Below are 25,651 nucleotides of genomic sequence, written 5' to 3'. Positions count from 1 at the left end.
CAAAGCAATGTTTGTGTTCCCAACCATTTTATAAAATTTCCTCAATTTTTTTTTTTGTTGTTGTTGTTGAGATGGAGTCTCACTCTGTCGCCCAGGCTGGAGTGCAATGGGTGCAATCTCAGCTCACTGCAACCTCCACCTCCCAGGTTCAAGTGATTCTCCTGCCTCAGCCTCCTGAGTAGCTGGGATTACCGGTGCCTGCCACCATGTCCGGCTAATTTTTGTATTTTTAGTAGAGACGGGGTTTCGTCATGTTGGCCAGGCTGGTCTCGAACTCCTGATCGCAGGTGATCTGCCTGCCTTGGCCTCCCCAAATTCTGGGTTTACAGGCATGAGCCATTGCACCAGGCAAAATTTCCTCAATGTTCCACAAGCGTCTCTGTGGGAACAAGGCTAGAACTGTCTTTAAAGTATCTTTAAGGTATCTTTCCAGCAAGTTTCTCTTCATTTCTTGTGGCATCCTATCCTATAATACTGTCTTTTACAATGAGTTTTTGCTAGTTTGGCTTCCAGTTCCTTCTCCCACCCTACCCCCTGCCTTGCATCATATGGAAAACACAGCCAATGTTTAACCATCTTTTTTTTATTGGTTTCTTACTTATGCTTTAAACACATTTCCATGCCAAACCCATAGATATTTTATTTTGTGTGTGAGCAAATTGCAATCTGATAGATTTCACACTATATTGTTTTTTCAACCTTGGAAAAACTTTGCACTGAGTCCCCTGGGCTCTGCATCATGCCTCTGAAGTTTTTGGGGGCATAAACATGTCTTAACTATTTGCCAATTTACTGTAATTGGGCTTTATATTATGTTTGCAGGATACTGCCTTATAATAAAAAGCAAACTGTTCATAGGACAATTTTGCATCAGGTACAGGGTGTGCTGAATTCAGAACTATGATTGGTGTTGGACAAATAGAGGCCACATGGAAGGGGCTTACATTTATTTATCACAGGCATTCTTTCTCTGATGTCACCTGTAGGGTTCATAAGGGAATGTTTATATTCTGTGAGTGTTGCAAATTTATGGCCTCTTTCCCATGCTTGAACACACTGTCACCTCTGAGAGAAAAGTGAGAAATGAGTCAGAACCAGAACTCCCATGACCAGCTGGTCTTCCACACTCCTGGGTTACTTCTTATGACAGCAAGACGTAGCTCAACATGTAAGCCAGGCAACATCCCCTCCGTATCAAGAAGCCCAAGATGAGAGGTCATAAATGTAGGCACTTCTATTACCCACAAATATAATTTCCCTTAAGTAGCTATAATATAAATATGGGTTTAGATGCCACATTTTAAAGTCTTACATAGTAACTGGTAAAGTTACATGGAAGAGAAGGAGAGTAATGGCAAGTGGAGGGTTCCTCTGATGAGTTACATGTCAACCAACAGCTCTGCAAGGCATCTGCTATTGTTTCTAGAATATGTAGAGATTTAAGGTTCACATAACTGAAAAAATAGTAAATAGTGAAACTCACAAGTCCAGGTCTGCTGGCCTCAAATCATCCCACTGCCTTATTTCTCAGATGAAATAATGTGATATTTTTCAAAGTACCAGAAAACTCTAAAGAAAAAGCATTAGTCATGGGATAGTTCCATTACAGGACTTATTTATTAATTTGTCCTTTTATTCAGCGAGTATTTGCTGTGCCCTGACTCTGTGTTGGGTTCTACCTGCAGTGGTGGGGATATCCAGATAAATAGGATACCACCCCTGTCATCAAAGAGCACTGCACTCCAGAGGGGATCCTGCTCAACCATGGTAGAATGGTCTTTGGCAACTAGCTCTGGTGTGTTAAGCCCTTATGCTGATGATTGTCAAGCTTTTCCTCCCATAGAATTACTTTGCCAGACCACTTCATGTGCTGGTTGGTGGAGGGAGGAGATGATGGCTGGCCCCATGTCTGGCTTGGCAGTAAAGCAGCAGGAGTCAACCCTGAAAGGCATGGAGGCTACTCACTGAACCCAAGAGAGGATCTCAACCCCAGGATAGTAGCTGGCTTGCTGCACTTGCATTTTAATCTATAGGAAGGACAGTAAAGATAAGCTTGTGAATTATTGACCAAGGAGTTTCATTTTTTTTTTTTACCAGAAAGCTAAGCAAAAAGACTGGATAATCAGTTTTTTGGAGGTGTGCTGTAATGGGGAAAGCAATAAATCTTCCGTAAGAGAAGTTGTATGTAAACTTACAGATGCTCAGAAAGAAACAAGCGTATCTAGGAAAAGAAACAATTGGCTAAGTCTCACAAAAACTTGCATCTTCTCCCTTAAAGTACAGGTTAAATGTTTCTGTTTTGGGAGGATAAAGTCTTAACTGTTTGAAGTTAATGTCATGAAATACAGCTATAACTTTCCAAGAAATATTGTGGTAGCATGACCTGACAAAAAGTATGGGTCAAAAGGATCATTCTTGAGAATTAACTTTTTAAGGAATACATAACATATTTTAATGTGTAACATGTATCTTGGAAATGTAGCTCAAAGTGAGTTTACAGAAAGTCAAATATTAACTTTATGAAAAAATAAATGCATAAGTTATTAATTTGTTCTGTAAGAATTTTTTATTTATTTTTGAGGTCATAGAGATAAAATTAATATATAATTTACTCTTTCATCGAGATGCATGCTTGTGCCATGTATGTTAATCACAATGAAATTAAAAGGTTTAGAAGGGTAAAATATTGAATTGGTGGTCACATTAACCAGTTCCAAATCCAGTAAATCATGAGAATGAACATTAGAGCTGGTCCTTTTTTATTGAGGGTAGCAATGGAAGGAAGGTGAATACACTATTTTTCTATCAACATTAATGTTAAGTATGATTTCTTCTATAATTTTAAGTGAAACCAGTCTCTCTTGAATAATAGGTGAGAAAAATCTAGCTCAATACAAGTAATCTATTTATAGTAAATATACATCCAAAATATCCAATTTTGACAATAAAAAAATGATTTCAGTCCACCTCTCAGAAAATATGTAATTGGATAATGCTGGAATTGAATAAATTAAGTCACTTTAACAGGCATTCTACATAAATGAATTAGATCTGCTATATGAACTAGACTCATAGCTGTCACTGTGGCTAGATTCTTTCTGACAGTTATATTTGGGGTCTGGAGACCAGATTCTCCAGAGAAGCAAGAAAAATGTTAGAAAACATGCATTCCTCTTGCCCAGTGAATTTTAATTGAGTGTTCAGATTATTGCCCAACCCCTTCCTGTCAGTGATGACACAGACACACTAGTTAGATGTGGGATATGAGGAGAGCCATATGCAGTTCCTGATAAAGGAAAGGTTCTTCAATGTGTTTGCCAGCATCATGATCTGAGATTATTTGTAGAGGAAGGGATAGACAATGTTTTGAACTTTTGGCATAACAACAATAAATCCACAGAATTTTATTTCTTGTTCAGGTGAGTGACAGGAATTAGATTTGCCTTCCTGCTTGGGACAATCAAAAATATATGAAACAATGATTTGGTAGACATTGCATATCAGGCAATGGAGAGCTCAATCTTTGAGATATATCAGAGTAGATCTCAATCTTTGAGGGGTGAGAGAAAAACAAGATAATCCCTAAAATTGCTCAAGCTTACTGCATCAAGAGAGTTTTCAGCACTAAACTCCCTCCCCTGGTGCTGGGAGGGAAACCCAGGAAGAGTTTGGCAAGTTTTATGAGCTGAAAAGATGTAGCTTTTAGTTGAGCAGCACTGGGGGAGGCCAAGGCAGCTACATTTTGGAGGCAGCAAGAGAGAAGTGACTCATCATGTACAAGGGATCCTCAATAAGATTATAAACTAATTTCTCAGCAGAAAATTTGGAAGCCAGAAGGCAGTGAGTTGATTTATTCAATGTAATGAAAGAAACATAAAACCTGTCAACTGAGAGTTCTGTATCTGGCAAAGCTGTCCTTCAAAATTAAGGGAGAAATTAAGACAGTTCAAAATAAAAGCTGAATGGGGAGCTTGCCCTTCTAGAAATGGTAACGGGACTCCTTCAGGATGAAATGAAAGAAAGCTAGATGGTAACTTAAAGCCATGTGGTGAAATAAAGATCTCCATTGAAGGTAAATACATAGGCAATTATAAAAGCTAATAGTATTGTAATTTTGGTTTGTAACTCCACTTATTTTTTTTACAGGATTAAATACACACACACATATATTAATATATACAAGGTTGGTGCAAGGCAGGGCGTGGTGGCTCACACCTGTAAGCTGAGCACTTTAGGAGACCGGTGGATCACTAGGTCAGGAGATCAAGACCATCCTGGCCAACATGGTGAAACTCTGTCTCTACTAAAAATACAAAAATTAGCTGGGCATGGCAGTGTGCACCTCTAGTCCCAGGTACTCGGGAGGCTGAGGCAGGAGAATTGCTTGCACATTGGAGGCGGAGGCTGCATTCCAGCCTGGGCAATAAAGCAAGACTCTGTGTCAAAAAAAAAAAAAAAAGTTGGTGTGCATTTATTTTTTATTTTTTTGCCATTACTTTTAATGGCATAAAACACAATTACTTTTGCACCAACCTAATATACATGAATGTACATTTATCTGCTATAGTTTGGATGTTTGTCCCCTCCAAATCTCATGTTGAAATTTGATCTCAAATGTTAGAGGTGGTGCCTAATCAGGGGTGTTTGGGTCATGGGAGCAGATCACTCATGAATAGATTAATGCCCTCCATGAAGGGTTGGGGAGGGAAAGTGGGTGAGTTCTTGCTCTATTACTTCCCTCAAGAGCCAGTTGTTAAAAATAGCCTGGCACTTTCTCTATTGTTTTCTTGCTTCCTCTCTCACCCTGTGATCTCTAAAAATGCTGGCTCCCCTTCAACTTCTGCCATGAGTGGAAGCAGCCTGAGGCCCTCACCAGGAGCAGATGCTGGCGCCACACTTCTTGTACAGCCGGCAGAACTGTGAGACAAATAAACCCCTTTTCTTTATAAATTTCCCAGCTTCAGGTATTCCTTCATGGCAACACTAAACAGACTAAGACATTATGTTGATTGTGATGATGGTTTCAATGGATGTGTTTATGGCAAAACTTATCAAATTGGACACTATAAATATGTGCAGTTTACTGCATATTATTTATACCTCAATAAAGCTGTTAAGAAAAACTCAACGATGAGTAACTAGCAAGTTTATTAAAACATTTGTCAAATTTTCTTATCAGAAAGCTTTTGTAGCAAATTCTGTAGAGAAAATTTAAAAGTATCTTGCTTCTCATTTTAAGAGCTAATCTCTTATCCTTGAGTCATGGCTACTTGGAGCTAAAAAGCAGATAAAACAGCAGAAGTTACTGCATAAGCAACATTCTGGACTTCAACAATCCAAGCAGTTATGAGGCAATATATCTTGGTATATTTATTCTCAAAATACTTCACAAAGCAGCCAAATTGGCTTATCTACAATCAAACTGAAAAATTAATGAGGTGTTGCTGCAATAAATTAAAATACAGAACATGGATGAGGATCTTAACTCGTAACAAACAAGATGATCACACTTTCCAATAAAAAGTTTGATAGCTAAATAATTGTTTTATTTCAAAATGAGGTTTCTCAAAAGATCTCTTTAGATTTCATTTCTTATATGCTCACACTTTCCAATAAAAAGTTTGATAGCTAAGTAATTGTTTTATTTCAAAATGAGATTTCTCAAAAGATCTCTTTAGATTTCATTTTATACGCTGTTCTCTTAACTCAAAAAAAGTTAATCTTTCTACTTCAAGAAATTTACCACCACTAATTTGCTACTAATTTTTAAACTTGAAAGCACCTAAATGTACTATCCAGCCATAGTTTGTGATATGTCCATACATAACAATCATTTGGAGCAAATTTAGAAATAAATTTAACTGTGAACCATGCCTAATCTTTATCCCCTTCGTATTTTGAAAGACTAAATGTAGAAAGGGTAATTTTTTCACATAGCAAGCATTCATTGGTACCTCGGGCATGCTGACATGGTACTTGATACTGAGAGACACAAAGATCAATGAGATACAGTTTCTGACCTCGAGTTGCCAGGTGAATTCTCTAGCAGTGCTCCCTGCCAGAGTTCAAATACTATGCATCCAACAAGAGTAGCTCACTCCACACCCATTAGGTCCAGACCAATGGGCTGCCTCATGGTGTTATGGCTACAGATGTCCCTCATGCAGGCTCAAATTGCTGAGCTTCTGCACCTCTGTGTGACAAAGTGCAAAGGCTGGTTTACCACGAAGTTGTTCTGGAACAGGATGGTAGGAAGGGAGTCTTCATAAACGTTCTAGGAAGTCAGTAGAAACATATTACTATGTCGGCTTACTATGTTATGAAGGTGATTATGCCCAGTGTAGGTCATAAGGGCACAGCCTTAGAAGTCAGAGAGAACTAGGCTCAAACCCTGGTTCTGTCATTTAATAAAGGTGTGGGCTGGGCACAGTGGCTCACGCCTGTAATCCCAGCACTTTGGGAGGCCAAGGAGGGTGGATCACTTGAGGCCAGGAGTTCAAGACCAGCCTGGTCAACATGGCAAAGCCCCATCTCTACCAAAAAATGCGAAAATTAGCCTGGTGTGGTGATGCACGCCTGTAGTCCCAGCTACTTAGGAGGCTGAGGCATGAGAATCACTTGAATCTCGGAGGCGGGAGTTGCAGTGAGCCGAGACTGCACCACTGCACTCCAGCCTGGGTGACAGAGTGAGACTCTGTCTCAAAAGATACAATAAAATAAGATAAGATAAGATAAGATGATAAGATAAGATAAAATAAAAATAAAGGTGGCTTTTCTGCATTGTTTAAAATATGAACATAAAAATAGTAGTACCTACTGGCCAGGCACGGTGGCTCGTGCCTGTAATCCCAGCACTTTGGGAGACCAAGCTGGTGGATCACAAGGTCAGGAAATCGAGACTATCCTGGCTAACATGGTGAAACCCCATCTCTACTAAAAAATATAAAAAATTAGCTGGGCGTGGTGACGGATGCCTGTAGTCCCAGCTACTTGGGAGGCTGAAGCAGGAGAATGGCGTGAACCCAGGAGACAGAGGTTTCAGTGAGCCAAGATGGCACCACTGCACTCCAGCCTGGGCGACAGAACGAGACTCTGTCTCAAGAAAAAAAAAAAAAAAAAGTACCTACCTCATAGGGTTATTATGAGAATTAAATAAGAAATGCAAGACACTCAGCAAGTGCTTCATACAAAGCAACTGACCAAATAATGACGGCACTCTCTAGTCAGGTCACAAGCACCTATAAGTAGATTGCTTAAAACCAAAATTTGTTTGAAATCACAGTTTAAAGACGAGATATGTGACAAACTATATTTACATGTTATTATAGTTTTAATTAAATGATGAATGTCCAGTTAACTATGAGGACAATGTATTTAACTAATGTATTTAACAGATACCTCTTTATAGTTCTTAATACATACCAGACACCGTTTTACAAATATTAATCAATTTAATAATCATAACCTATGGGGAATAATTATTATTATAATTTTCCCATTGTGTGTGTGTGTGTATATATATAAACACACACACACAGACACACACACAACTTCAACTATGTTTAAGGAACATGTTTTGTTTCACTGGGAGAATACCAAGAAACACAAATAATACTAATTTTTTCCAGAGACAGGATTTATTTTTTTGTTTCAGTAATACAAGGACGGTGGTTAGGCTTTTAAGAGACTATGAAAGAGGAGTTACTTGGTTGGATTAGATTTTACTAAATTACTAGATTCCACACAAACTGGAAATCAGTAAAGACATCCTGACTTAACCCTCACATGTAGCAGTTTAACAATAATAATTTAAAAAATCACATACATGCGTTTCTACAGAAAATTCCAGGAGGAACATGGAACTGACATTCTTTGATTGATTCCTAGTTACCAGGATGGGTAGCCCTTGGGCACATTGTCTTACTAATTTCTACCACACTGCTCTGCAGCAGGTAAAGGAGCCCCATTTTCAAGACCAAGACCCCCCAATTAATTAAGAAGCATTACCCAATGTCTCTCAACAATGAAAAGCAAACTGGGTCTCTGAAGGACACACTGAATAGAAACTGAAGTCCCTCATGTCTTCAAAAGTTAAAGCTACTGACTACTTTAGGCATGTTTATTTTAAGCATCAAGGATAAAGTTATTTTGGAGTTTCTCAAATAAATACATTTAAAGCCCATCATTTTTCTAAAGCAAAAACTAAATATTTGCAAACACCACATTAAGAACCATGGCTACTTATACCATTAAGCCTCACTTAGTTCCTAAGCAGAGCTTCATATTCAATAATCTGTGGATGGATAGAGGCAGTGGGAGTGCCATGGGTGTATGAAGATTGATGGTGACCTTTCTGGAAAATAATTTCCCCAGACATCTTATAGCCAGTGGCCACATCTGAAGCTTAGTATATTAGTCCATTCTCACACTGCTGAAAATGACATACCCAAGACTGGGCAATTTACAAAAGGAAGAGGTTTATTGGACTTACAGTTCCACATGGTGGGGGAAGCCTCACAAACATGGCAGAAGGCAAGAAGGAGCAAGTCACATCTTACATGGATGGCAGCAGGCAAAGAGAGAGCTCGTGCAGGGAAACTGCCGTTTTTTAAACCATCAGATTTGTGAGACTCATTCACTATCACCAGAACAGCACAGGAAAGACCTGCCCCCATAATTCAATCACCTCCTACCAGGGATGAGATTTGGGTGGGGCCATAGCAAAACCTATCACTTAGAGTTCAAGAAAATCAAGTTTTACATTATTCTGATATACAAGGAGATAAAATACAAGGGTTTTAGGGAACAGAGACAGAATACAAGCTTGAACTAAGAGTTCCTGAGAGGCCAAAGTATGTCAGCAGTGTTAAATCCTGAGAGTACCAAAGTCAAAAAAGCCGATCACGGCCCTCAAGAACTGGGTCCTAGAGAGTCAGACATATGCATGAAGGGATTATTATGGCCCAGTGCAGCTGGTGTTATAAAGCAAGTTTACATAGAATAATTGCCTACAAGATAATTGTTCTTCCTCACAGAGGAACATGGAAGTTTCTGGAAGGAGGTGCATGGGTAGGTTTAAGGGACAAACAGGAGCCAGTGAGAGCAGTGAGCAGGAGATTTCCAGCAAAGGAAACAGTATGAGGGACGGAATTGCTTTATGTGCACAGGGGAACTGCAGGTGTGATGGGAGATAAGGCTAGAACTGTTGGAAATGGGGAAGTGAGTTTGAATGATAAAAGTATTTGATGACTACAACAATAAAAATCAGTAGCACTTGATATGCTCTCTCCTGCTTACTACACCCACCCACTCCGGGCTGGGCACTATCTTCACCCCTATTTTATAAATAAGGAAACAGAGATACAGAGAGTTTAAAGTTCTGCTAGGTGCTCTGCCTAGAAAATAGCAGTGCCAAGGTTCAATCTCGGGCCGGTGGACTCCAGGGAATGAGCTGTTGAGCATTAGCAGAATCCTCTTAGTGTCGTATTATTAAATCAGTGGAACCCATGTGATGCTGGCTGGCCAGACGACAGCAGCCGGGGCAGGTGACTGCAGGTGAGCTGCACTCCTAGCTATGGACTCTTTAGAATGAGTCACTGAGTCTGGCTAACTTTGGGGAATTCTAGGTGCCCACAGAGAATAAGGCATCTTCTCCAATAAAAACTGAAAGGAAGACCCTGGAGATGCCCTCGGTGGGCAAAAGGAGAGAAATCTGGCCCAGAACACTTAATCCAGGCTGAGAGTCTGGAAGGGGCAGTGGGGAAGTCTTAGGTCGCTGGGCTGGATAAACACGCAGTGCAAAGGCCCATGGGCTCGGCGAGAAGCCACAGTTGCTTTTGTACCCAGTACAGGTGTCGTGGCTAAGTAGGACACCTCATTGCCCTGGGATCCCGGTCCCCACCACACCCACATAGGCCCCTAAATGATACCAACGTCCAGATGAACTCAGGGTTCAAGTATTTAATTTCTGTTGATTTTCCACTTATCTGTGCAAAGTCAATTTCTCTTGGGACACCTAATTCTACCTTTCAGATAAGCATAAATGAACTCTGAATGAGACCTGTAGAATAAGTCACTTCATCATTAAGCATCTTTTCAAAACGAAACCAACACTGGTTTATCATGTATCATTTGCCAACTTCACAAATTAAACACTAGAGATTAACTGCTGCCAACGCCATCTTCTAACAAAAAGGTGAAGGGAAAGTGGTAGCTTGGTTGGGTCCATTTGCATTCCTTAGCATTATAATAACGTGCTTTACATTTGTTTTTCTCCACATACTGGACCAATTTCAGATGAAGGTTTTGCCAACTGGTATCCATTAAACACAATTTAGTCTTTCTGTGCTGTTTCTGTTTATTAAACTTCAGATCACCCCAATGCAAGACAGGCACACTCTAGCAATCTTGATGGGGTGCAAAAGTACATTCATTTCAATAATGGGATTATGTAGCCGCTTGCAAAGCAAGACTGTGGCAGACCTAACAGAAGAGCTGACTGCATTCTTTCATTTTCTAGATGACCCCACTGGCTTCTCCAAACTAGAAGAAAGATATACAGCATTGAGGCATTTATTTCTCCTTGTATATAATTGATATTTTATGACTATTATAAAAAAGTATAAACATAACAAATAGTATTGCACTTTGAATGTTTGTTTTTTAACTTTAGAAGAAACTCATCATGCTAGAGTTTGAGGTTTTGCTGTTTCTCTTTTTACACTGTTTTAACATTGACAGAAACATGAGCTTTTCCTTCACTAAACAATTCATTTTCTAATTATCATGATTTATTGAAGTAGATGATAAAAAAGGGTAACAGGACAAATCATTGTATATTTATTTAAGAGAGAATGCTATTTTCATAGAGAATGGGCTGAGAATCTTTCCCATTCCTTCCCCCCCTTCATTTTGAAACCTCACAATGTAAGGTGAAAAGCAGCAAAACAACAAACTGAACTTAAGCAAACAAGTCCAACCCCTGCAGTGACTCCTGGGAGTGATCTAGAGAAAGTTCATGAGTTGGAATGAAAGCCAGCCAAGGATTAAAAGAGACAACTTAAAGAATTGTTCAAAGTTGCATGCTCATTTCAGTGCTGAACATATGCTAAATGCTTATTAGTAGGATCTAGAAATAAATATACAGGTTCCAAGTGTTTACATTATGATGAAGGAAATCATAGGCATCCATTTCAGCCTCCTGCCATCCCCACCACTCTAAGTACTTCAGAACTTTGACCTGAATTATCCAGATCACCACAAGATAAGCAAACAAACAAAAAGACCTCTTTTTGTCAAGAACTGTCTTTAGAAGAATTCACCCAAGGATTCCTTTTTTTTTTTTTTTGAGACAGAATCTCGCTCTGTCACCTAAGCTGGAGTGCAGTGATACGATCTCAGCTCACTGCAACCTCTGCAATCTCTGCCTCCTGGATTCAAGCAAATCTGCCTCAGCATCCCGAGTAGCTGGGACTACAGGTGTGTGGCACCACGCCCAGCTCATTTTGTATTTTCAGTGGAGACGGGGTTTTGCCATGTTGGCCATGCTGGTCTCAAACTCCTGCCCTCAGGTGATCCACCTGCCTTGGCCTCCCAAAGTGTTGAGATTACAGGCTTGGGCCACTGCACTTGGCTCCCCTCCCAACCCAGAATTTCTTTAGGTATCTTCTTCACAAGGACGCAGGCCGTGATGTGCGGCCAAACTATTAAAATTGGCTTTTAACTAAAATCACCACCGAGTAGAGAAAACTCAAGTTTATCACGTACAGGTGTGTTTTAGAGCCTCTCAGACGCCACACATTCCCAGTAGTGAAACAGGAATTGAGTCCTCCCGCCCCGGCTCCTGTGCTTTGCTCAGGGCACCATCTGCATTGTTAACACAGGATGCCTACAGGACAGAAGCGCCCAAGGATCCCTAAACCATAAATGGGGCCAGCCCTACAGGTAGGAAACGCATGAGGATATGGACCCCTCGAACTGGGGGAAACCGAACATCAGCCCCATAACATTAATTCCTCCATTCTTGCTTCCTGTCTTGCAAAATGTAAAGTGTGTGCTGTCTACTGAAATTCCCTATGAAAATACAAAACCTTTGGAAGAAATTACTTTGCATTAGCTGAGGCAAATTTTGTTTAGTTCACCATTTTTCTTCGGGAGACCTGCCAGACTAACAGCTGCCATAGGGCTCTATTCTTTTAAACAGACTGTTTTGAAGGGTATATTACTGGTCTTAGATTTTGTTATGTGGATTCACTTTAAAGCTTTCTTCTGCTGGATCAACTTCTGAGTGTGGGCACTGAGTTTTGCAGTTATTGTTATAATAGACTGCAGCACTTCAGATTTGGGAAGAATAATCTCAATTTCAGACCCAGTATCTTAACCTCCCCATAAGTACACCTATCTCTGTCACATAATAAGTCCTACATTTTGTTTTGGAAAATATGCTCATGCCACACCTGTGTGCATAAATGGAAGGGAATCACTAATTCTCACCCTCCCCCGGATAAAAGTAATGCAAAAACTCAACCACATGTGCGGATGAAACTGGAAGGAAGCACGTGATTTTTTGGGACCATGAGGTGAAAAGAAGGGATTACCCTAGAGAAAAATAAAACCCCAGCCCTGTGCCACACATAGGCGTGGAATTTCAGTTTATACCATATGCATGGGGAGGGCATCGCAAACCAGTAAGTTAGTTAACATTATGTTGGCCTAGGACCTGGACACCTGTGCATCCTCCAGCAGAAGCAAGCACCCCACAGCCCTGCAAAGGCTCTTTCACAGCTGCGAGAATGTGGGGTTGCAACTTGCTCATCATTAAGTTTTGTTTAGATTTAGAAGTAATGTGGGCACTTGTTGTAGCCTTATTCATGAGAACAAAAATGAGAAATCATCTACGTGGTTAAAACTCAGGGGTTGACTAAATTATAATATAGCTACACAATCACTTTGCACTCTATGAAAATTACATTTTAGAACATTTTATAACATAGGAAAATGCACAACTTGCGTAAATACAGTAAATTATAAAATAGTATGTACAATATGATTCAAAATTTGCTTGTAAAAAGTACCTATAGACATAAGAAAGATTCTGAAAAAAATTTGGCTGAAAAGCAACAGTATTTATTTCTGGGAATAAGGATTACATTTTTAAGTGTTTTTTCTTATTATTTTATTTTTCCAAATGACCAAAAAACATGTGTTTAGTATAACAGTGTGACAAAAAATATCAGTTCAATGTTTCTAAAAATAAGGTTAATTCTCACCAGACAGCACATTTGAAAGCTTTTCTACCGGGAGATAAAAATTGCTTGGACTGTTTTAAGGGCAGCTTTATCTATCCAGGAAGTGAGACAGAAGGGCTGGAGTCTCCGTGGTTATGAAATTTGTGATAAACACACCCACCCATGGTGATTTTCTTTATTTCTATGTTTGTTTCCTTCTTTCTCTTTTTCTTTTCTTTTCTTTTTTTTTTTTTTTTTTTGCCAGCCTGCAGTTTGTTTTCTTCCAACTCAGAGTTTGGGGTTAATAACAATACACTGAAATTATGCCCTAGGATAAAGCTATGGTTTAAATATGCTAATTTCCAGGCTTTAAAGGAATAAAACGTAATGTCCTGTTACCAGCCAGTTAATGGGGGAGGAAATCTACAACAAGGAAGTTTACATACTGCATTGTTTAGCTCACATTTTCTATTCCCTAATAAGCAACTTAACTTCCAATGACTTACTCTATGAGATTATAATAACAGACCTTTTAAACTGTTAAGGGGATGATGTACTGAATGTCTGTAATAAATTGTAATTTTACTTTTATGACAATTCAAATGAAGAGCAAATACGATGTTATTCACTATTAGAACTGTTATTATCTTTACCATAAGATGATAAATTATGGCCCCTGGACCAAGTGTAGTTCAGTGCTTGTTTTGGTGCCATGTATGAGCTAATAATGATTTTTACATTTTTAAATGGTTGGGGAAAAATAAAAAAAACCATTTCATTAAATGTAAAAGGAATATGAAATGCAAATTTCAGTGTTTGTAGTTTTACTGAAACACAGCCATGATCATTTTTTTTACATCATGCCCAGCTGATTTCACATTATAATGACTTCTTGAAAGAACTGTGACAAAGAGCATATGGTTCTCAAAGCCTTAAATATTTACTAAGCTTTACAGAGAAAGTTTGCCTGATCAGCATTTTCTAGGTGGTTTTGAATACTTTATATTTTCTACCCTCAGCCGCTAGATGGCAGAAAAGATCCTTAAGCCAGTAGAAAAAATAAACCAAAAACCAAAAAACTTCTGCCCTACAGAGGATATTTACATTTTCAATTAAGTCATCCTCTAAAAGGCAGTTCTTTAAGCAGTACAAAACTTTTTGCTATATGTGTTCAACAAACCAAAAATTAAGTGTTTAAAGGAAACTAAAAAAGCATTAACTTAGTCTAGAAATAATGTCTGCACTGAAATGTAGCATTTATTCACTTCTGCCTGGAGTAAATATTATGTGAATATGCACTATTAAAGAGGCTCCCCAGTTTTGCTGTGTCTATACAAAATTCTTCTCTTATTAGACTGAATTTCACTTCTCCAGTTGCCAGGCTAATACAATCAACTGAGCCAACTGGATTTAGAATAAGGTGGGAATGTGTGTGTGTGGGTGTGGATGTGTGTGTCCAGCACCAACTTTTACTTATTTTAACTGAATTTAAGTGGTCTTAAAGGATTTGACTGAACAGCTCTCTCTAGCGCGTGTCCTCTCTCTCTCTCTTTTTGTTAGTACTGTATAGACACAGTCAGTCACAACTAGTTTTACCATGGCCAAATTTTACACATAAATCAATCAAAGCAAGGCCACTGGGCCCTCTCACACATTCTGTCTTTATAATTTACGATCACATTAAAACCACATTATGATCTCTTGAAAGGATGCAAACCTGTATTGCTGGTATGGTAATAATATTCATGTTCTTTTAAATTGCAGGTTCCTCATTTCTCAACAAGAAGACAAAAAGCACTACATTACCACCCAGAGGCATAGCAGAGAGAATTCTGGCATCGTCTTCACCTAACACTCACACTCTCTTCTACTGTTACAGTAGGTAAGTGGTCAGGCATGAGTGGGGCAGGAGAGGGTACCCCCCACCCACCAACCGGGAACGTCAGGAGACCATAAGGTGATGGTCAGGAGGTTTTTACACTATTTCTCTAAAATAGTAATTGGTTGCAGGTGGGGGCCGGGGAAGGCAGTCTCCCAATATACAGAAAAAAAAAACAAAACTGGTGATCAGCAGCTTCCCGATAAGACTTCAGGAGTTGGGTGAGTGGGCTCAAGCATGTGCAGTAAGAGGTAAAATGGCAGAGTTTAACTGGTACATGACCTTGTAGGAGCATTCGGTGAGGGACGAGCACTTCAAGTGAGCATGCGCACAACTCCAGGAAACAGACTCTACATGCAGCCCCTCCCAAGGGCTGGCAGGCCACTGTGCATGCAGACAGCCCACCCTCAGGGAAGAATCAGGGGAAAAGGGACCCAAGACCCCGGAATCAAGCCAATGTATAAAACCCCAGTCAAAAGTCAAACCGTGCACTTGATCTCTCAAGTCGCCTGCTTAGCCCACTTCCAAGTGTACTTCACTTCCTTTCATTCCTGCTCTAAAGCTTTTTAATACATTGTCACTCATTCCTGCTAGAAAACTTGCCTCAGTCTCTCCTGCCTTATGCACCTCCGTAGAATTCATTTTTCTAAGGAGGCAAAAATTGAAATTGCAGCAGATCCATGGGAATTCGCTGTCAGTAACATACTTTGGTGCTGCGAGACTCAGATATGTTTCACTACTAACATTACCATTTCTGTTCCCTTTCTTTTTTCTGTAACTGTCAATTATGAACCTTTCCTTATACAAAGAAAAGTTCAAACAGGACAATGGATAACCCTATACTGATCACCTAGTTTAAATAATTAGATTTGTCTTCTCTCTGTTAACTATTCCTATGTATGTATGTATCTATCAATCTATTATGTTGGTTGTTAAGCCATTTTTAAGTTGCAAACATCACGGCACATCTCTGAATAACTCACCATGTATCTCCTAAAATAATGGCATTTTTCTGTCTACCCACAAAACCATCATACGCCTAAGAAATCAGCAATAATTCTATAGTATCAATTAATATCCAGTGAACATTGAAATTTCTCCGATTTAACCCCAAAAAGTTTTAAGAATTTGTTGTTGAACCAGGATCTGATTTACAGCTGTGCTTCACACAGGTTTAAATATCTACTGTTCTCCTCTGAACTAGACAGTTACTGCCTCCACTCTCTATGCAGACCTCTTTTCCATGCTGATTTTTTTTTAAAAGACCCATTCATTTGCCTTGCAGAATCCACATTTTGAATTCTTTTGATTGTTTTTCTTGTGGAGCTATTTAAACTGTTTCCTAGCCTTTATATTTTCTGTAAATGGGAGGTTAGGACAAAAGTCTTAACGATATGATGCTGTATAGCTCATCTGTTGCATCACACTGAGAGGTGTGAAATGTTAAGCTATCTCATTTTTGATAATGTTGACTTCAATCAATTCCTCAAGATATTGATCACACCTTTGTAAAGATGTTATTTTTTTTCTTTGCAATTAGCAAGCACCAACAAGGTTCTACTTTGTTATTGTGCAACCACCACAACCTTTATAGTAATTATTTCAGGTGTGGACATAATAGAACATATCATTAAGGACTGATGAATAGTAATTCTCTAATTCTATTATTCCTTTGCCTGTCATTATCTAACATCATCCTGCATGTAGGAATTTTCTCTCATTCACTGAGAATGACTTACTAAAAGTCAAAGTAAATGCTAGATTCTTTACCTTTAATTCTCATTTTCATAGTAAGGATTTGGTGTAATACTCATCTCCAATCGAAGCAAAGTATTTGATGTTTCTCCCTTTCTCTCTCACACCACAGACTTACGTATTTTCTTATTTATTTATTTGTTTGTTTGTTTGTTTTGAGACAGGGTCTCTCTCTGTCACCCAGGTGGGAGTGCAGCAGTGTGATCATGGCTCACCGCAGTCTTGACCTCCCAGGCTCGGGTGACCCTCCCACTTCAGCCTCCTGAGTAGCTGGGACCACAGGTGTGTGCCCTCATGCCCAGCTAATTTTTTGTAGATATGGGGTTTCACCATGTTGCCCAGGCTGAGACTTTTATTTTTAAGCTTTTACAATTAGTTAATGTTTCTGATGCTCAATTTGTTCTCGTATATTAGGCCCATGAGACGCCTTTCTAGCTGGATGCTGTGGCACATCCTTATTGTTCTTCGGTGTAAAATGTTCTTCCTGGTCTTCTTCCCCAGCTGAGACTCTGTGTCTGTTTTATTCCTACACATGACAGCCCCCTGTCCTCCTGCATGCCAGCGGCATCTCCATCCGAGGAGACCACTGTCTTCCTTCCAGACTGTGTCATCCAACACAATGAAAGTGCTAGACTGTTTCACCCACCCCCACAGAATCTTTGCTTAACACAGCAATTGCCTGCCATCAAGAATAACCCCTGTAAATTCACAATGCCAAACCAAAGTCCCAAAGGAGTGGGGGGACAATCTCTCCTTGAAATGCGATAAGGATTTCTCTTACCTTGCGTAGTAGTCATTGGGTGGAACTGCTTCTTGAAAGAATTGGAACTGGTATAAATAAAGTCCAATCAAATGTCCAGCAGTGAAAATAGCCAGCAGAACACAGAGACAGCTGAACAGCAATGGGTCGAACGTCCGGCACCAGGACCACCAGGTGCACAGACCCAAAAATACAAAAAAATACACAGATGATGTCAAGGATGGCAACATCATGCCTAAGGAAAAGAAACGTAATCACAAAGTCAGGTAGAACTGGAAATTCACTTATCATTCAGTGAATGTGACTATTTGAAATTATGTGAATTTCCTTCAAGTGTTTTTAGGCTTTTTAAAATAGTAATTTTTAAAAATCATATTTCATTTATATACTAAAAATTAATGCTAGATTTATTGTGAAAAAGTCACATATGAAATGATAACTATAAATACAAAGTTATACCAGATGATTAAAAAAATTCCACCTGTGGCGTCTGAACTAAGTAAATGTCTACTTTTCATACTAGTAGCATCTGCATATTTACTTGCCTGTTTCCACGTTTCTGCTTCTCCCAAATTTTCAAGAATTCATGTATCTGTATGTCTGTTCCAACCTTTCCTGACACATTTTCTTTATAATAATTTACTACTTTTTTTTTAGTTAACTAGTACATCCTGGCCAATTAAACTCTCACTGTGCCGTGCTTATTTTATTTTATTTTATTTTTTGTAGACATGGGGTTTTGCCAAGTTGCCCAGGTTGGTCTTGAACTCCTGGGCTCAAGTGATCCTCCCTCCTTGGCCTTCCAAAGGGCTCAGATTACAGGCGTGAGCCACCGCTCCTGGCCAATAACTCCTTTAAAAGTGTTTTTAAGAAATCGTAAATAAAGCCATCACCTTAAGGCAAAAGGAGTCTGTTTTATTGGGCATTTTGAAAGGACTCCTCATTAAAATATTGTGGTTTATTTCTTGAGAAATTCTACTGTCTTTTCCCCCATTTTCCTCCCTATTAAAAAACAGCTAAGTTGCTGCATCTTTGCAGTTCGCTTGAATCTACTCTAATACGCCTCCCGTAGCTCTTGGGCAGTGGTGAGCAGTGGAATGGAAGGAGGGAAAAGATCAAGATAACATTATTATGGAATAAGTGGTCCACGGCCAAAATTTAAAGGAAGTGAGCGTCTGTGCTGGAAGATTACAATCTAACTTAGGAAGAAAAATAGTCTATCCTGGAGAGTTATATTAAGGTGACTATGGACTCATGTAAGCAGACAGACCTCCAGAACCCACAATATGGCTTGTGATGGGTACATGCACATTGTTAATCGCAGCAGGTCACCATTCCGAAGCTCTAAGGAAGAGGATTGCTATTATTCTAATCTAAACCTAGAAAATGGAGTCGCTTAGCATATATAGAAAAAGATTATTTTGCAGAGGTTAACAGAAAGCATCTAAAAACATCAAAACTAGAACTAACCAGGAAAAATTATTTTGTATGGTTTGTACATGTGGCCAGTTTTACAAGAGCTACAGTTACGATTTTCGTGTGGTGGAACAGACTGTTTCCTTCATTTCTTCTTCAACCATTTCTCTCATTCACCAAAGCACTGCTTGTGCCTTTTGCTACGTTCAGCCAGTGTGGGAGACACTCACCCGAGGAGCCCAGTAAGATGGTAACGACGACTTTCCCAGCAGTGGTGATCATGTTGCCAATGAACTCCTTGAGCTTAGAGGCCACAGAGGCAAGCCTGCGGAACATTTTTAACTTCGTGCTTTCTTCCAACTCGCCTTCAACACCATCTCCTCCATGGAAATCCTCTTCATAGATCAGTGCCTCTTCTGAATCAATTTTTTCTCCTCCAGCCTAAATAAATGACAAACAGGAAACACTCAAGTCCAGGAGCCTGCCTATCCAGCCAGCAGATTATAGAGCTTCTAATTCATGGGTCAGTCAATGTGGTGAATTTCACAGATCAGGCAAAAAAGGAAGACAACCAGTTCATTCCCCTCAGGTCTCTGATAATCCCTGTATAAGCCCAGGTAACTCTGATCTTTCTGGAAGAAGTAAACATAAACGGAAACGTCATAATTATAGGGTCCCTAATAACATGTCATATTCCCTATTTGTGCTTATTTTTTTTATAAGCAAAGAAGAAACTGTCTGAAACATCTATTAACAAGTTTAGTTTAGATTGATCTGGGTTTGGGTCTTCAAATTTACAGAGTTGGCCACCAAGGTGATAGGAAGTTTGATAAAACTATCCACGGCTTTGACTGAAAGGTGAGTCCAATCAATGCTTAGGAAATTCCGTATTTTTTTCTAAGTTTATCTTTGTTCACTATTTCCATATTTCCTGACTGTGGAAGGATGAGCAGTCCTGGGCTTCTCTTGGCTAAATATAGAGCTGCTTCCTATCTCATCCTTTTAGAGAATGATACGCTGGTTCAAGCCTGGGCAGCTCAGCACCTAAGTGCTTTAAGCAGAGATTTAGGGAGTAAACACATGTACCAGAACATATGTATATTTCCATGTATTATTTTAAACTGGGTATGCTAAGGCATTTTTGCATGTTTGTTTTGCGTTTAAAGAATAAATGGGAAAAATTTTTTGGCTAATTAGAATATTTCCCTAGAAGGGTTACGACTTTTTCTTTTTTCTTTCTTTTCTTTTTTTTTTTTTTTTTAAGAAATCATAAATAAGGGGCTGGGTGTGGTGGCTGACTCCTGTAATCCCAGCACTTTGGGAGGCTGAGGCGGCCAGATCACGAGGTCAAGAGATCAAGACCATCATGGCCAACATGGTGAAACCCCGTCTCTACTAAAAATACAAAAAATTAGCTGAGCGTGGTGGCATGCGCCTGTAGTCCTAGCTACTCAGGAGGCTAAGGCAGGAGAAAATCACTTGAACCTGGGAGGCGGAGGTTGCAGTGAGCCGAGATTGCGCCACTGCACACCAGCTGGCGACAGAGCGAGACTTCATCTCAAAAAAGAAAAGAAGAAAATAAATCATAAATAAAGCCATCACCTTAAGGCAAAAGGAGTCTGTTTGAGATGCATGAAATTTTGTGTGCATTTTTCCCTAGGCCGACAGATTTCATATCTTTAGTCTCACAAAGCTAAGAAGAATTGTTAAGCCCAGTTCAGGCATCTATTTAAGACTTAAACAGTAGGGTGTGGCCCTTCCATGTTCCCATTTTTAATGGTTCTTTTTTGATATATTTAGTTCAGATAATTACATAATACTCACTGATGGTGTCTGACCTCTTACTATGACCAAGTTCACGGGAGGAAGGCAGGGACTGGAGGGCCAGTGCCAAGTTCTAGTTAAGCGTAAAGCGGCCTTCAGGACTCAGAGGCCTTTTGTGTGCCCAGGAGGGTGCACACAGTGGGTGACTGGAGTTGACTATTGATGAGCCAAGGCTACAGGATGCACCCAGCCAGCCCTCCACCCACCTACACACACACACACAGGGATTTAATCCTGGGCCACTTCAACTTGACTTCTACTGTATTTCATCATGACATATTTGTATATTTTTTTCTGAAGCAAGAGGAACATCTCATGCTCAATCAATAAGATTTTGCTACCCATACAGGGCCTAGTGTGTCCTAGCATATATAGGAAGAGATATAGCAATAAACACGTAAACAAGTAAAATATTAACCAGCTAAATATCTCACAGTAATGAATGCCCCCTTCAGGGGGGTCGAATAGGGTGATGTGATAGTGATAAACTGGGTGGCTGTTTCTGATTCAGAGGTCAAGGAAAGCCTCTCTGAGGAGGTGACATTTAAGCTAAGATCTGAATGTCACAAAGTTACCAGCCCTGTGAAAGTCCTGGCAAAGTGCATTCCAGGTGGAGGAAAGAGCTGGTCCAAGGCTTGGTGGCATGTGCAGAAAGAGGGTAAGTGTCCCCAGGCCCGTGGCCACTTCCACTCCCATAGAGAACAATTCCCATCTCATTCTCAGAGGATGACCTTGCTTTCTACTGCTCCCAGAGAGGAGCTGCCAGCTCCAGCCAGTACATCAGACCACCCACCTGCAGCTGGCCTGCCATGCACGCACTCTGCCCTCCTCCTGTAACAAGACAAGCTGCATGTACTCCAGCCATGATGACTGCATCCCATCTATTCAGGACACCAGGGAGAGAACAGCCCAGCCATCCTGGCTCTCTCTCCTGCATCACAATGTGCTTTCTTTCTGCTGGATCACCCCTGTTAACAGGCAAGGGTGCCTTGCTGTCTCACCTTAAAGAAACACACCCTTTCAACCCACATTTGTCTCTTAAGGTGAAACACTCCAGAAGAGTGGGCTGGACTCACCACTCCATTTATAGTAAAAATTATTCCATACCTAATTTCTCTTGAACCTACTCGAATCCGACTTTGATCTTCAACCACTCCGTCTAATGAGAGGCACACATGATTTGCTTTGTCACATAACTCTAGTTGCTCCTGGGGTGGAGCAGAGGGAGGCAGCAGCAGGGAGGTGGTGGCTGTGCTGGAGGAGAGGGGAGGGAGGGGTGGGGCTGAAGTGAAGGTCCTGTCTTTGGAGTCTGTTTTGGAGGTCAGATTAGTAGGAGCAGCTAGAAAGTTTAAAGTGGGGGGGAAGGATAGATGATAATCAGGGTGGCTCCTCTATTTTTGTCTAGGGAGGAAAGACAGGAGGGAGGCAGACTGGAGACGGAGAGTCCACATTTCTGTTTTGAAAATTCAGTTCTGAGACCCCATTCAGGCATTCTTCTTGGAGGTATCCAGTAGGCAGCTATTATAGGAGTCTGGAGTGTTGGAGAGGGGTGGGAGCTGAAGAGGGCTTTTTGGAATTCGCCAGCATATGATGGTTTAAAGGTCAGTAGCCTGATGAGGTTACCTGGAGGGAATACAGAGATGGCCCTCCTTGAGGTGCTGCTGCCCCTAAGACCACTCTGCCTTTCCAGATCTATGCCATCTCCTTGCCTGTCAGCATTCCTTGCAAGAAATGACTAGCAGAATCCATAATCCACAAGCTCTCTTTGCCTCTTTGCTGTGGGACAGATTGTTCCCACCCCCTAGGATGCCTTCTCCAGCTCCTAAGGCCCGGATCCCAGGGCAGCTCTTCCATTCAGCTTACTCCATCTCCCCACAAAGAAATCCACCCACCAGAGCTATCACCAGGACACCCACACCATCGTCAACACACAAATGACCTGCTCATCAGGCATCTGTTGCTTCTTTTCCCATCACAACAGGTGAGCAACACATTTAAAATCTCCCTCTAGGAAGGAAGTTTGGCCAAAACCTTTAGTCATTGCACTTGAAAAAGAAGCAAAAGAAAGAACACAGCAAGGGCCACCTGGGTCACAGTCAGAAACACACTTGTGACTTTCATAATAAATGCGTTCTTATTCAATTATAGAATTGCTACGGATGTAGATTAAATCAAATAGAAATCTCTGATCAAGATGTCTTTGTGAGGTTATACAAACGCATTTCCCTGACCTGTCTTAGGAAGGATTGGGCCTTCGTGATTTTTATAAACATACCACTGTACTTTAGGGTTTTCAGCATTTTTATACAGAAATCCCTGGGGCTGTCGGTTGGAAATACTTTTTAAATTTGCCAAGCTGAGAGCCAAGGGTGAGACGGGTTAGACTCTGTGAGCCCCTACTGTCCTGGTAGGTCAGGGCCAGAACAGCCATTAGTCACATCAGGCTGGCTTATTAACAGGCAGGCTTTTTCCCCCTAAGTGATTCGTCTGCTGAAGTATAAACACTGAACCTCTGAAAGAGCATGGACTCACTCTTGCATGTTTACTAACAGGCAGTCTTGCTTGCTGGAGCTGTAAGCTGTCCCTGCAGTGGAACAAAACTTCAATCTGGCCTTGACGCTAAGGAGGAGGAAAGGCTGTAAATAAAGATTTAGCTTCCTTGGTTCTTGAGTCATCTTAGAAACTGAAGACAAAATAAACTCTTTACAGTTTAAAAAGTCAAATAAATGATTACACTGATTATTGACCATGTCAAAATCTAAAACTTATTTAAAGACATTTAAGTCCTTTATCTCGCCTCTTTAAAAGTTTATGATTTCAACAGGAAATCTTGTTATTTGCAACAACATGCATAAATCTAAAGAAGAATATGCTAATTGAAATAAGCCAGGCACAGAAAGACAAATATGATATGATCTCACTTATACGTGGAATCTAAAGAAGTTGCACTGATAGAAGTAGAGAGTAGAGGGATAATTACCAGAGGCTAGGGAAGGAGGCCAGGGACCTGGAAAGGGCAGATGCTGATCAAGGGGTACACAATTTCACTTAGACATGAAGAATGATTTTGGGGGACCTATTGCACTGCATGGTGACTATAGTTTTTAATGCATATTTCAAAATAGTTGGCCGGGCACAGTGGTTCATGCCTATAATCCCAGCACCTTGGGAAACCGAGGTGGGTGGATCACCTGCTATCAGGAGATCGAGACCTGCCTGGACAACATGGTGAAACCTTGTCTCTACTAAAACCACAAAAATTAGCTGGGCATGGTGGCACATGCCTGTAATCCCAGCTACTCAGGAGGCTGAGGCAGGAGAATCACTGGAAAACACGAGGCGGAGGTCGCAGTGAGCTGAGATCACACCACTGCACTCCAGCCTAGGTGACAGAATGAGACTCAATCTCAAAAAAAAAAAAAAAACAAAATAATAAAAAATAAAATAGTTAAGAGAGGATGTTAATGTCCTCAACACAAATAAATAATAAGTATTTGAGATGAATATGCTAATTAGCCTGATTTGCTCATTCCACAATGTATACAAGTATCAAAATACCACATTATACCCCATAAATATATACAATTGTTATTAGTCAGTTAAAAATAAAAATAATAGAATACTGGAAAACGTAAACAGATAAAAGTTGCTGATTTCAACATTTGATAACATGTATTAGTGTAGGATCTCTCATTTCACATAAGGAAGCTCTAGGTGCTATGGAATCAACTTTACACAAGGCCAGCCTGTTCTCTGTTAGGGCCCTGAATGAGGGCCAAAACACAAAGCTCTCATCCCACAATGAGACGGGATCTAAACCTTTGCGTCTCTGCATCTCATCCCGCAACACCCTCTCACCCTACAGCAGTACTAGTTCCATTAAGCTGTGGCATCCACCATGATTTCCACTCAATTTTGGACAAAGAAGACACAATAAATCACTTTTGGTAGGACCCAAACATCCATGTTTCATTACTCCCAAGCACTGTAAAAATCCAACTGGGTTGGAATAAATCCTAAGGATCACTTGGGGACCTTTAAGAGGGCAGATGACCAGGCTCAACCTCAAACTTACTAAATCAGAAATTATGGGAATGAATTCCAGGAGGCTGTATGATTAAAGTACTCTCTGGGGTGACCTGAAGCAGCCCCTCCAGAATTCATGCCCTGGCTGACATTGGCAACCACTGATCAATGAATTCTCCATAGGGGTTCAGCTGAATAGGCACAATTTGAAAAAATATATTTTTTAATCATATCCTAGCAGACTCCCTTATTTGGAAAATAGATTGAAATAAATTCTCTCTGGAACCTCCTTTAGGTTTCAGTCAAGCTTTGGACCTCAGAGCAGAGCTTTTCGTGCAGCTGAATCCATTTTTTTTCTCTTCTTCGTGGTTAAAACCAAGCTTTTAAAAACATTTCTATAGAAGTGTATCAAAGTCACGTATACTGAGCCAAAAGATCTGGGAGGCAAAAGGAGCATTTTTCTAAAGTGTCATCAGTTGTTTATTCACTGTTTATTATTAAAAGTTAACAATTTATCTTAACAGAATGGGTTCATCTCAATACAAGAGCCAGAGGAAGGAAAAGACAAGTGTTGTGACTCACTGCAGAAGACGAATTTCATCCCCAGGGTTCCCTTGTGAAAGGAAGAAGTGAGAGAAAAAAAGATAGATGTGTTTGAATGCTATTGTGTACCTTATGCAAGCCTAACGTGATGGCATTTAATGGGTAAAGCAAATATTTTATTCTGTTGCTAGATTTGTTTTGGGAAGATTATTTTTCCAAACT

At 40.2% G+C, this 25,651-nt stretch overlaps 1 protein-coding gene across 3 annotated transcripts in view; it reads right to left on the bottom strand.

The window, feature by feature from the left end:
* Window positions 1-25,651, bottom strand: part of PIEZO2 (piezo type mechanosensitive ion channel component 2) — a 479,940-nt gene that overhangs the window by 165,540 nt on the left and 288,749 nt on the right. For all 3 annotated transcript variants that reach the window (XM_032152839.2, XM_058438662.1, XM_032152840.2), the window contains exons 6-7: window positions 19,267-19,477; window positions 17,642-17,855 (exon numbers count right to left, since the gene is read on the bottom strand). In XM_032152839.2, coding sequence (XP_032008730.1) covers window positions 17,642-17,855; window positions 19,267-19,477 — 425 coding nt within the window. The remainder of the gene's footprint in view (window positions 1-17,641; window positions 17,856-19,266; window positions 19,478-25,651) is intronic.

Source organism: Hylobates moloch, unplaced genomic scaffold (genome assembly GCF_009828535.3).
Source record: "Hylobates moloch isolate HMO894 unplaced genomic scaffold, HMol_V3 SCAFFOLD_5, whole genome shotgun sequence".
NCBI lineage: Eukaryota > Metazoa > Chordata > Mammalia > Primates > Hylobatidae > Hylobates > Hylobates moloch.
This window is presented reverse-complemented; position numbering and strand designations above follow the sequence as displayed.